This window comes from Talpa occidentalis, unplaced genomic scaffold (genome assembly GCF_014898055.3).
Source record: "Talpa occidentalis isolate TD23 unplaced genomic scaffold, MPIMG_talOcc4v2.1 talOcc4.17, whole genome shotgun sequence".
Taxonomy (NCBI): Eukaryota; Metazoa; Chordata; class Mammalia; order Eulipotyphla; family Talpidae; genus Talpa; species Talpa occidentalis.
In genome coordinates this window covers 25,460,961-25,474,249 of record NW_023601754.1, presented here as the reverse complement: position 1 = coordinate 25,474,249, position 13,289 = coordinate 25,460,961, and the positions used below count along the sequence as shown (strand labels likewise).

General features: G+C 32.6%; 1 protein-coding gene across 1 annotated transcript in view; it reads right to left on the bottom strand.

The window, feature by feature from the left end:
* URI1 (URI1 prefoldin like chaperone) overlaps positions 1 to 13,289 on the bottom strand; it is a 64,350-nt gene that overhangs the window by 30,952 nt on the left and 20,109 nt on the right. Inside the window, exon 2 of the mRNA XM_037516346.2 lies at positions 9,103 to 9,137. Within this exon, the coding sequence (XP_037372243.1) occupies positions 9,103 to 9,137 (35 nt within the window). The remainder of the gene's footprint in view (positions 1 to 9,102; positions 9,138 to 13,289) is intronic.

Sequence of the window (13,289 nt, the reverse complement as noted above, 5' to 3'; positions counted from 1 at the left end):
CTGGAATAATGCATATCTCACGGGTTCTCAACTAAAAATAACACTTGAGTATCCAATAGCCCTTTCTCAATGAAGTGTCAAAAAACACCCTCTACAATTTTCATGAAAAACTATTACCCACTAAGATAAGATCCCACTATGTTGAATTCATTCAATCTGATACAAATAATAGGACTTATTATGCAAGAGTATAACTAAAGGTAATCATTCGGGTGGCTCTGGAGACGTTAGTGAGAGCAATAAATGGTATACTGTCTAGTCTATAAAGGACCGATTTGGTACAATGCTTGTACATAGTAATCACTCACATTTAAATCACAGAACAGTGTATGTTTTAGACAAGGAATTCTGCAAATGCTCAAAGACTATATATACATCAGGTTAGGTGTCTTAAAGACTCCTATAATTTTAGAAGGCTTATATTAAACTTAACATTCAATATATCTTATGTTGGTAACTACACCTGGAAAAAGAGGACACCCTAAGAAAACATCTCTTGTATATGAAGAATAGATTCAACCACTGATAAATACAAGAAATCAATGTCAGAATTCAAAATCAAGTATATTCAGTTTCAACCTTATCAGTAAATTCGCTACAGAACAAAAACATGAACATTCTGAAGAAGTTTAAGTTAGTTACCACTTCTAAATTTTGAACTGTTTTCATAAATACAAAAAGGAGAAGATATTTAAAATACAGCCCAGACAGAAATCCACTTTGAAGAGTGGCCAGCAAGTCAGTGTCTCCAGAAGAAATTTGTCTAAAGTCCCACTAGTAGAAACATCCAGAATTAAGTATTTGATGAAAGACTATCTCCAAATGGTCCTCTAATATTTAGGACTCAAATAATCCGATCACTAAAGATCACAAAGCCTAAGCAACAAAAACACAAAAGTGACTATAAGAACTACTGTGTTCATAGAAGGTAAGTTGGACATCTTTATGTGCACCAAAATTGGCACCTTTTTTTTCCATTTTACTACTTACTACTTAGAATCAAATAATTAATGTTCGGACACTGTAATCATAAAATATGTAATAAAGAGAAGCAATTGCTTAAAATGATTTCTCTTCCAAACAGAAAATAAAAACCAGATATAGTTGTAATAAACCTCAAGTCTACTTATAGTATGTGAACCTCCTTGTTTGGCTTAACACATATAGTACTTACAGATTAGGTTCAGCCTTCAATTCTTAAAAATCTATCCAGTAAGTGAGATTTAATTTGCATCAGATATCCTCATGGAATATCCTTTATTATAAAAATAAATAAAACATTGATATACATATAAAAACACTTTCACAATTTTGAGTCTTGTGAATCATGTGGTAACATGTCCTCTGAGCAGCATTTTTTTGTTTTAAAAAGAAGCAGTTAGGGAAATAACACAACTATCAATTAGCATTAGCCTAAGGATGAAGACCAAGATCAACACCATGGGAAATACCTAATTCTTATAAGGTTAAAAAATATGGGAAGCAAGTAAGTGATGCAAGGACTTACTCCAAAGTGCATCAGAACAAACTGACTTATGGACAAATAGGTGATAAGGTCCACCGAAACAAGTCTCTTTTCTACATGTCTTAAGATTTTTATAACAGAATATTTACAAAAGGTGGGGTGGGAGAGAGGAGAGATGCTAGAGGGATTTCATATTTTTAATTCTCTTTTGAAACACAAAAAGTCTTTGTAAAGGAAAAGAAAAAAATTGTATATCCTTTATTTGAGGCAAGTGAAAAAGACTCCAACTTCTAGCTCTAAATAGTAAAAAAGGAAGATAAAACATATATCACTGATTGAAAAAAGACTTTGCTAATTTTCACTTTAAAGCAGAAAGTTGGAATAGGTCAGAAAAAATGATATTAAATTGATTTTTTAAAATCTCCTAACTACTCTCGGGCCTCCCCTGGTGGCACAGCAGTTGAGCGCTGGGCTGTGAGGCTGCCCGCAGCCTCTGCGGCATTGGTTCATTCCCCAGCCGCTGACGAGGGTACCATTAAAAAAAAAAAAAAGTAAAAAAAAAAATCTCTTATTACTCTCTTTCCCTTTACCTAATACCCTAAACCAAAAAAAGGGAAAAAAAAAAAAAAAAACAGAAGATGCTTAAAAGGCAAAAAGAAAAAAGATGTCACATTAATATTAATATCTGGGTTAATGTGGGGCAGAATTCTTTTTCATTTTTTAAGAAATCATAAAACCCAAGAATTTAGAATATAAATATACAATTTTCTTTAGAAATGATTTTTTAGTCCATCATATCCAAACCATTTAGAGCTTTCTATTAAGCATGCAAGAAAACCTCTGTTTCAATTCATTCCATTTCATTTACTGAGTGTTGTCTCTGCAACCAAGTCTTACACCATAAGCTACAGGGACTGTCACTCAAATATAGCCACTAATACAAACAGATGCCTGGGTTTTCACCTCTACAAGTAATGCAGAATATTCAATTCAGGCATGGGTTACATACAGGTAAAAATCATCTTCACATTTTAAAGATAATGAATTTTTTTCAAAGTATCCTTTCAAATACTCCAAACAAATTGTTAAGGTTATATTAAACAATAAAAACATTCTTGAAAGAAAGATTTATGTGGTTTTGCTATTAGCAATTGCTTAAAAATGTGTCTGTATTTAATCAGTGGCTTTTTTTTAATCATCAAGGCAAAATATTAAGACTAATGAAATCTACCTCAAAATTTCAGGCAATGTGGTGGGATATTCCCTTTGCTCAACTTTCTTATAGCCAAGATGTCACCAGAAGTTGCTGATGGTAACGCTAATGCATGCACATTATATTTTGAGTTCATCAGAAACTTTATTATAATAAAAATATACAAAGATGAATCTAAATATAAAAACATAACTTTTCAAAAATTAATGAAACAAAATTAGAGTCAGTTAGCTAATGAGAGTTCTGCAGGTTAACTTGCAACAATTAGACAACAGGCGATTGACACTCATAGCAGACAAGGGACAGAGGGACTCGTTCTAGTGCTCCCTCTATGACAACCATCACAGGTGTCTTAAGATCCGCCCGTTACCACCGGTACCTGTTTCTTCATTAGTATTCTTTTGCTCTAAGAATAAATGAGATGTGATTCAAAGTAACAAAGTTTAAAAATTCCATAAAATACATAAATCTATATGTGCAAGGATGATCCCAAAGTGCTAGTTCAATTAGTTTTAAGACATGAGTTTACAGGTAATTTGGTAACTATACGCATGACTCATCTTTTTAATGGTCTGCATTTTCCTTAGTCATACTCTGATACCTCTCCATCTATCTTTAATATATTACACTTTAGACTTTTTTTAATCTCGAAACAAGAACAAGCACCCTGGATTATCACTGAGTGATCACAAATACTTATACCTTCATTTCCAAACCGTGCTCTTCTGTGCGTGAAAGTTTTATTTTATTAAAAAAAGGAGTAAATATGAATGAAATATCGAACAATAAGAACATTCTTGAAAGTATCTACAGTGTTAAGCTTTCTGCAATTTAGTGGGGAAAAACTCAAACTGCAAAGAAGTATAGTGAAGACAATGATGAAAACGCATGAGGTAAACCTAGTCAAATGGAGAGGGCAGTGCCAATCAGATACACAATCAGATACTCACTAGATTTCAGCTGATCATAAGAAACTGAACCAAAGTGTGTGAACATTCCTGTGTTCATATACTTTTTATTTCCTGATAAATTCACCCAAGACTAAGTTCTAAATAATGAAGTGTAATTAATTAATTTAAACTCCTTTTTTAATAGCAATTTATAATTTTTATAATTTTTTTATGCAATAGTTTAACCCGGGGGGGGGGGGGAGGACTTTCACTATAATGTTTGCCTTTTATTTTCAGATAGTCATTAAGTTTTAAACAGTGTAGTTCTTCCAAAAACATGATACAAAGGAGAGGACTCCTAGAAGTTACATCCTAATTACAATTTAAAAATCAACTCTTTTAAATAAAGGAAAGCAAAAAACATTTAGTTTTACTTTACTGATATAAATGCAAATACAAAAGAAGCTGAAGGGAGTAAGACAAAGTCTAAAGAGAAGGGGAGAGTAAGCTTCTCTTTAGAACTGAGTAAATTTACTCTCTTCTTGTTTCAACCTTTCTATAAATGTGTTCATTTTACATTTAGAATTAAAAAATTAAAACCTATTTCATATTTTTAATTAGTATTAATACATTCAACTTGAATGTTTTATTTGCATCTTAATTTCCTTTGAAACATTACACGCAAAAGTTTCAAAGTTTACTCAACCTCCCAACCCATGTACTAAAACACCACACTATTAAAAATAATAATAAAATAAAAACCTACACAGGACTTGAAGAATGATAAAGAGGATTTGCATAGGATTCCTCCCTCTTGCCCTTGCCCCTAAGGACATTAATAACTCTAGAAATTCTAACCACAAAAGCATGGAAAATCCTTAGAAGGTTTGGAAGTTGCTCTCTGCTCTTGGGGGGTGGGGGGAGGGGTCGGATTGACATAAAAATAAAAAAGCCCAAACAGAATGTCCTACACAAAATGGTAACTGAACAATTTACGTTTAATAAAATGGGGACTCTGAAAAATATGGTTTCCTAATAAAGCACAAGCCAGGAAAACACTGTTTCAGGTAGTTCATGAGAAATATACTATAAAGATGCAACAATTCTCTGCTTATATGGGGCAAAGAATCCCTCAGTCATCAAAAAGAAATACAGATATAGATATCCATCCATCATCCTGACTGACTTGAAAGAGGGATTAAAAAAAAAATCAGCAACCCTCACCTGTGGCTTAACTATGTACATCTCCTCGCTCAGTTACTTCCCACCATATACCTTGACTATAAAGCTATACTAGAAATTACCTCAAAACAGTATTTTTGGTCCATTTTCCTTCAAAAAATAAATATCAAGTTACTTGCTTTAAACTCCCTCTCTCATAATGCTTGAGAGAGTCATAATTTTTTAATCTAAATTTGAAGCTGTTCTTTCCAAAATGAAATATTTAAGCGTGTAAAATACCTTTTCCTATATTTTCATTTAAGTCTACTTCAGGTAATTTCAAATATCTTTACTAACTAAAACTCTTAAGAGCATTTGAAGGAAGCAAAACAAATTTTTTATAACACATATGCACACAATAGTACCTAAATACACATGATTTGTATGTGCCAAGCATCATATACCAAATTTCATTTAATTCTCACCAATCAACAACACAAGTAACAAGATTCACTTTTTCTTGTGGAACATGTTCAACAGATATCCTCTGTAAACATTTTAAATGACCGTAAGTACTAGGCTGATTTGTAAGTTCATTTGGCCAACACAATGTAGCCTTGTAGCTTCCACTCCTGCTGCCCTGAGATCATCTTATAAAGTTAGAGAAAAGAGCATGTGGAGAAAGAAGTCCAGCCAACTAGCCACCAGACTTGTGAGTGAAGCCCATTCTGGAAAATCCAGCTGTCAGTCACCAAAAGGTTGTGCCTAGATGAGTGGCCCCACAGAAGACTAGCAGAACCATCAAAGTTAAGTCTTTCCAACATGCACATCCGCAGAATCATGTGCAAGGTAATAGCTGTTCTTTTAAACACTAGTTTTGGAGTAATTTTATTAAGAAGGAATAAGTAATGGATACAACAATTTAACAAGGGTGTATTTTGAGTATAGAAAAAAAATGTGGCCACCGTTTTTCAAAAAATCAGTACCAAATAATATTTGATAACTCTAAAAATTTAGGTATCTGACACAAATGAAGTTTAGGGGAATGAAATAAAGAATAGGAGTTAATGAATGATTGAGAACAATCCTCAAGGAATAGTATTAAGTGAATAGTGTACAATATGATTTCATTTTTTAATTAACATCCACATGTTATATATAAACCAGTGGATGAATAAACACACATATACTTACAAACACCCTTATGCAAACAATTTCTGGAAAGATTTACATGAAACTGGTAAAAACAACTGTTCACCAAGAAGAGAACTGAACATTACACTCTTATGCTTCTTAATTTTAAACCACATATTGTTTAACTTGAAGTTAAGTCAGGATAAAAGATATCATGGCATGAATACAATTATCCTGAAATATTTACAAAGCTTCCAGTGGTTTTATCTTTTCTTTATTCATCTAACAATTAAAATTTCCAAAAAATATTCATTACTGTTAATATTTATTAAGTGGCAATCTGGGTTGACCTACAGGCATCATCTTGCTTCCTCACTTGATCTTTAAGTATTATCATCGTCACTTTACAAAAAAGGTAATAGAATCTTAGTAATTCACCAAGGTTTACAAAGACAGTAAATAACAGAATTCAAATGTAGGTCTGTGAACCCAAATCTCTATACTCTTTAGAGAAGAATCCAAAAGATAAAAGATGACAAAATAGCCTACAAACAGAATAACCAGCCCCTAGTGGATCAAACAGTGGGAAGCAGATTCACATTTTAATAAGAAAATAGTGTCTGGATTTTCTAATACCTTACTTTGTATTTAAAAAATTGTTTTTAATCGTCACAAAAATGAAAAGCACTATTTGCAAACTCTCAACTGTTAGTTCACCAAAGTTCTGGGATTTGAATTTTCTGGGAAGAAATTTGGAGGGGGAGGAGGACAGGTCCTGTCGCTTCAGGCCATTTTCTCCTAGTTTTCTATAAATACTTTTACTTTTTGTTCCACATAAAAAAAAATTTTAAGATTATTTTTGAAGACTATTCATTATTTCTCCTAAATAAAAGAATCCCTTAAAATTGCACAAATAAAAATAAGCATCATTAGCCGAAGAATGAATCTTTAAAAATCAAATATTTTAATCTCATTATATTGGAATGTAGTCATAAAGAAGAGGACCTTAGTTATATGAACTGTATTTTAGACTAGGGAAACATGGAACACCAAGAGTTAAAGAAAAATTAAAAGCAACATGCTTTAAAAAGCAGTGAGTAAGACACCTTTAAGAATGGTTCCAGCTTCTGTTCTTGGTTCCTATCTCTGCAAATAGCACAAAATTATTGTGATTTCTCTTTCGGTATCCAACTATGAATTCCTCCATGGCAGGTTCTTTCAATGCCAAACAGCAGCATAATACTGACATACAGTAGGAACTCAATCTTTGTGGAATAAAAGAATGAAATGCCACAAGAATTCCACAATGCTTCCAAATAGCAATTTTCTGGCTTTCAGAGGAGTGGAGACACTATGGTTTCAGTTTTTGAATACAATAAATTGCTGAGTACACTGGCCATTTAGATTCTAGCAATATCCCATCTTCATTAAAAACAAAGAGAAAAGTCTTGTTTTCTAAGTTGTATTAAAAATGACTCAGAAGAAAAAGCAAATTTTAGCTAGAAAAAAACTTAATTTTTGAATGTATAAAAATTATTAGTGTATAGAGAGAAATAACTTTAATTTCTTAAAGTACAGATAATGTAATATATGTAAGACATTTGTAGGCAAATATGCTAAGCCCCTGTAGTTTGGAGAGCTTTGGAAAACTGGAAATTGAGATTGAGAGTCACATGAGCCCACCCTAAAGCAAGTATCACATTTGTGTCAATGCTCAGACTTGGGCACTGCAATAGTATTTGTAAACTAAAATGTTATATACAAAATAATTATATACTTGGTTTTCATTTACTCAAACATTTCTAAAGTACCTAAATGTGCCAAACACAGTAGGAGGTGCTGTGGATAAAAAGATGAAAACATGCCCCCTTAGCCTTAATGAATTCTCAGTCTAAAAGAATCTTAGGAAAAAACTCAGAAGCAAGTTGTTATTCACACATTTGTGTAAATTAGCATGTGTTCTGAGTGAAGGCAACTGCTTTTAATTTACTGAATTCCTTACCAATAAATAAAAGTCCAATTTAATAAAACTTTCCCTGAAAATTACTGGGAAAATGGATCACTTTGGTCAAAGTATTTGGCTAAGGACTGGCATTTCAAGTTTTAACCTGGACTGAATGTATAATGAAAAGCAAATGGTCCTTATGGAAATGTTGACAGACTTACACCACCAGTGGATACAACTACACGTTGCATTTATTGAAAATTAATGAAGTCCCTGGATTTTTATTTATAAAATGGGTATTATTAAGTTAAATTATTTTCTGCAAGCTAATAGAACTTAATCAAATGATGTGTACAGATTGTACCGATTTTCCTCTTATCCACTGCTTCCAGCCTACGTGCATTTAAGCCAAAAAACATTTGATATACACTAACTATAAATTATTTCCTTGGAGATCTCTCGGGCATGAAGAAAAAGCCTCTTAAAATAAATTTAAAATATTATATGCTTGATAGTGTATAACCAAAGGTTTAATCTCACCACTAAAGGGGCAGTTACCATGATTTTGCAATAACCCTGCAGACAATAATCAAGACAGCTCCTGTTGTTCTCTCCGTAAAATCTCCGTAAACACAGCATGGATATATTGTAATTTGATATCTGTAAGATCAACAGCTATACCTCATGACAATTCATAATATTTTATTCACCATTAAATTGAGCATTTTCCTCAAAAGATATATGTGTTATTTACCAAGCAGTGTCCTATTAACTATAGATTAGCACATTAAAACAGATAATGGTTTATTTCTCTCTGCACTCTAAAAAGTGCAGTCTGTAAAGCAAGCTCTGAGATGTAGGCAATTAGATTTTTCAAACTTTGGGAGAAAGGCATCTAAATATATATATATATTTCTACCATTATTTTAAAGCTAATAATTCAATTATTATTCTATACAAATATAAGAAATATTTCCAAAATAAGAGCTTATTCCCAAAATAAGGTTCAAAAGGATCTCAACCTCCACTCCACAATGATACTAATATTATTCTCACTTTAAAAAAAAAAAGGTAAAAAGAAGACAGTAAACAAATAATTACACAGCTTTAGGAAATCAGGGAACATGTAAAAATGGTGAAAGACAATATAAATTAGTATAAAAAGCATTCAAAATGGAAATTACTAGAAGAATTCAATTACCTGTTACATAAAAAACAGTACACACTTCATTTAAATACAAGTAGGTGACCCCATCAGTATTTCAAAAAAGTAATAAAATTGTCTTTCACTCACCAATGCTGGATTTTCTCTTGGCAGTTAGTGACCACCTGTCATGAAAACAGATAACTACTCATGAAAAAAAACAGGGCTAAGCAAAAGCTGCAAAATCAGTGTATCAGAAAACTAGAACAGTGGCTTTACAGATTTAATAGCAACTCAGTATACATTTTTATTTGTCAAATGCACAGAGATGTGAATGTTAGTTTTTAAGCAGCACACTTTATCATAACCCTCTAATGCAAGCTGATAACTGCAAAACAAATTACAGCTTTCCAATTCATACTTTGGTACAAAACCTGCTTCATAACTATTAGGTGACATATGATATAAGATAACTACTATTTTGTACAATCTACAGACCTGTTTTCAATGTTACATATTTTGTAGAATACACAAATGTTATAAATAACAAAAAAAATGTAATATCCACATTTCATCAGTTAAAAAAAAAGACAGTAGCAAAAATATTTTATTTTGTCAGTATATCTCCAAATGTTTTCACCTGTAATTTTTATTCTGACACATTAAAAAATGAGTTCAGTGATTTTTCTCTACTATATTTTCAAGAAAAAATACTTGGGATAAAGAGATGCTCTGAATAACCCATTTGTTCCCCCCACCTAGCCAACTTAAACTGCTTTTAATACTAAAACAATGAAATTTAACACAAAAGTTATTTGTTTTCCTAAAAGATATTTTAGTGGATTCTTAGAATGTTCATTAAAAAAATAAGAACACTAGCCATAAGGGGGGAAAAAAGAACACTTGGATGACAATTTAAAAAAAAAACAGTTTTCAAAGATTACTAATGATGTTTTAAATTGCCCATTAATAAAAAAAATTTTTAAATAATTACAAATAATGTAGCACCATTTTAGAAACTGAGAAACTCGGGGATGAAAGTCAAAATGCTTATACAAGGCCATATGAAAAAGACAGCAGTATTATCTGATTTGAAACACAGAGCTCTAGAAACCAATATTATCTCAATGTTTCACCCAAAAATCACAAGATTTTTTTTTGGCCTGTCACTAAATTCCTCTATTATAACATTTAATTCCTGAAATAAATGTCCTCCTTTGGGACATTTTAAATAGTAAGGCAGCAATCCTGTACCAAAATGCATGCTGTAATCAGATACCCAACCATACTACACATTAACTCAGCATAAAAAGTCCATTTTAGAATGAAGATCTCTCAGTAAGTATCAATCACATAGCAACACTTAATAATAGTGGTAATACATAATAGAGTACTGACTTTACATCTGGAAGAGCCAGGCTAAAGCTCTATCAATCCATTTCACTGTTTCTGATTTGGCAGTAATTATGAAATAGACAAACAGAATTAAATACAAATTGAAAAAAAAATTTCATGGAATCCTTTATGTAAAGTTCCTATTTAACAGCCACATTAAAAAACGAGACCCAAAAAGTCAGGATGCTTTCCAATCCCAATGCATGTGTTTCCAAGCATGAAGTGAGCCAAAAGCACAGAAAGAAAAGCCCTGCAAACCATAAGAGCAGAATGTTCATTAACCTCTACATGATAATCCTTTCGTAGCTGCATATTAACTAGTTACATATTCATAATCATTTACATTATTTAAAGGACCTTCGATGAAATTTTCTATGCAATATCCATTAGTGACAGTGTTAAAGGTTATAGAAGATAGTCTACTTAATGTTTCCAGGAAGCCTTTTTAATTAGTAAATATGTAAATTTGGCACATATGCTTTTTATGTTTAAAAAACAAGTCCCTGGTAGAATGGCATGTGTTCTTGCTATCACCACTCACCCCCCACCCAACAGTCTACTCTCTACTTCTTTCCAGCTATCTTTCGCCCACCCCTGCTCCTTTTCTTTCCTATAATAGTCTCCCTGAGAACAGATATTCAAGGATAAAACAACAAAATCCAATTCATAATTTACAAGAGAAATGTTAACTGCCATTAAAGTCTTTAGTACTTACATACAGGATTTAGAACAGAGATTTCAGTTAGGCACTATCCAAATACAGGCTAGGTATTTTGAGAACCAAAGAAATAAAGGAAAAGGGGAAAGAGGCAGGTATGAAAGTATACAGAAGAGCCCTGTGGAGTGCTACGTCTCCTGTTAGTTTTGTTTCTATGATTTAAAGCCCACCTACTTCCAAAAATCATTACATCCCAAGCAGCTGCATTTGCATTTTGACATATATTTTTTCTTCTTTAATAGGAAGTTATTAAAAAAGAAAAAATGAGCCAATTTCTACAACTTAGCTGTGAAGAAGTTTAGAAGGAAGAAAATCTTCTGACTCAAAGTTGGATGTAACTGGGTCTTTAATAAACTATCTTATTTTTCTGTTAAGTTAAATAACTACAAATAATCTTATTTCTTCTGAAACTTGATTCAGATTAATCCCTGTAAGTAATAAATAAGCAAGGTGACTGTAAGACAGTGAGCCTGGTACTATTAGCAGCTGTTGAAAATCAAAGCAAAACAACAAAAATATCTCATTATTTTGTTGACAAAATCTTTCTTTAAACTAAATGGCTATCAAGGAACAATACTAATTTGCATTTTTTAGTTGAACCTGCCAAAACATGCAACTATCACTCCTAAGGAAAAAATTCCTATTGTACCATTTTAATAAAAATAGGCTAGTGGGTTTCAGCTATTAAACTGATCAAGTAAATGGCCAGCAACTTATAAATAAAATGTGTACTTATGTGGTAGTAAGGCATGAAGTCCACAGTAAAGAAAAAGAACTGAGCAGGTTTATCATCCTATTGTTAAGAATCATCCCTATCACTAAGATAGGCTGTCTTTACCAACAAGCCCTGATACAAAAATCTTGCAACACACTTTACAATGCAAAACTGCCCTAACCTTAAGAGTAATACAGCAGCGGTGTATGTTAAGACTTCATATGAGACTCAAGCTGCAAACAGTTTTATTGTACAGGCTTTAACACCCTTTTAAACAAAGGAAACCTGTGTTCAGAGCTGAGGTGACTTACCCAATGTTATACTACTACCCAAGAACTAGTAAAAGATAAAATCAAGTTTTAAAACCAGCTCTACCGTTATCTTAAAACCCAAACTCGCTGTACTGAACTGCTTTCAGCCACCAGGCAGCTTAGTGGGTAAAAGAAAAGCAGTTGTTTACATCTGCACTTTCCTTTTAAAACACTTACTGCAATTGCTACTTTGCCCCCACCTCTCCTCAAACCCACACTCAACACACAAACAAGACCTCACCAAAAAGATCAATACAAGCAAATGAGCTTGAACTCACCAATTCACTAATAATAAATCCATATTTTTTCCAATTCCACTTTCAGGTCAAGTGACTAAGTATAAACAACAAATTTCCCTCAAGTCATGAACATGAGCACGTGTGGGGAAGAGAGAGGGGGGAGGGAGGGAGAGAGGGGGAGGGGGAGAGAGAGAGAGAGACAGAGACAGAGAGATAGAGAAAGAGTGTGTGTGTGGGGGGGGGGGGTTGAAGGAGCAAAGGATACTGAGTGGGCCAGTCCTAGAGTTACTTCCACATCTCATCCTATTTTGAAGGCACTTAAATTATTAAGATAACAATTACCCTGTTGATAAACCCAACAACTTAGTTGTCTTTGTGTCCATGTCCAACTAACACTTATTTCACATTCTATTGTAACAGGTTAAAATAACTGATAAATTTTAAAGTCAATAAAGTAATAGAATGAATACAGGAATAGTAACTGCTGTTTTTCCTCAGAAGACACTTTTAAAAAATTAACTTATAAAGGAAGGAATGATTTAACATGTATTAAAATATCTATTAGTTATTTCTATTTGTGCTATTTATTTTTTTGGTGACAGACCACAAGGGGGCATCAACCTATGAGTTTTCCCTGCTAAATACAGTGCCACATTAAACTAGACTGAAATAGGAAGTCTGAAAGGAAGGCTGCATAAGTTTCCATGGCAGTTAAGGCCAAAAGATACTGGATATACACTGTTATCCGACAGTTACTTAAGACTAAAAACAACTTCTTAAAGAACATATTTTCAATTAAATAAGTGTGCAGATGTCATTACCAAAGTATACAAGAAATGCATTTCAAAAAATTAGTACAAAAATATTACAGATCTTTTAAATAAACCACTTTGCAAAGAAGGGAAGAACTAACTACAGGTTTCTAACAGGAAAAAAAATTGCAATAAACTCTAATAAGC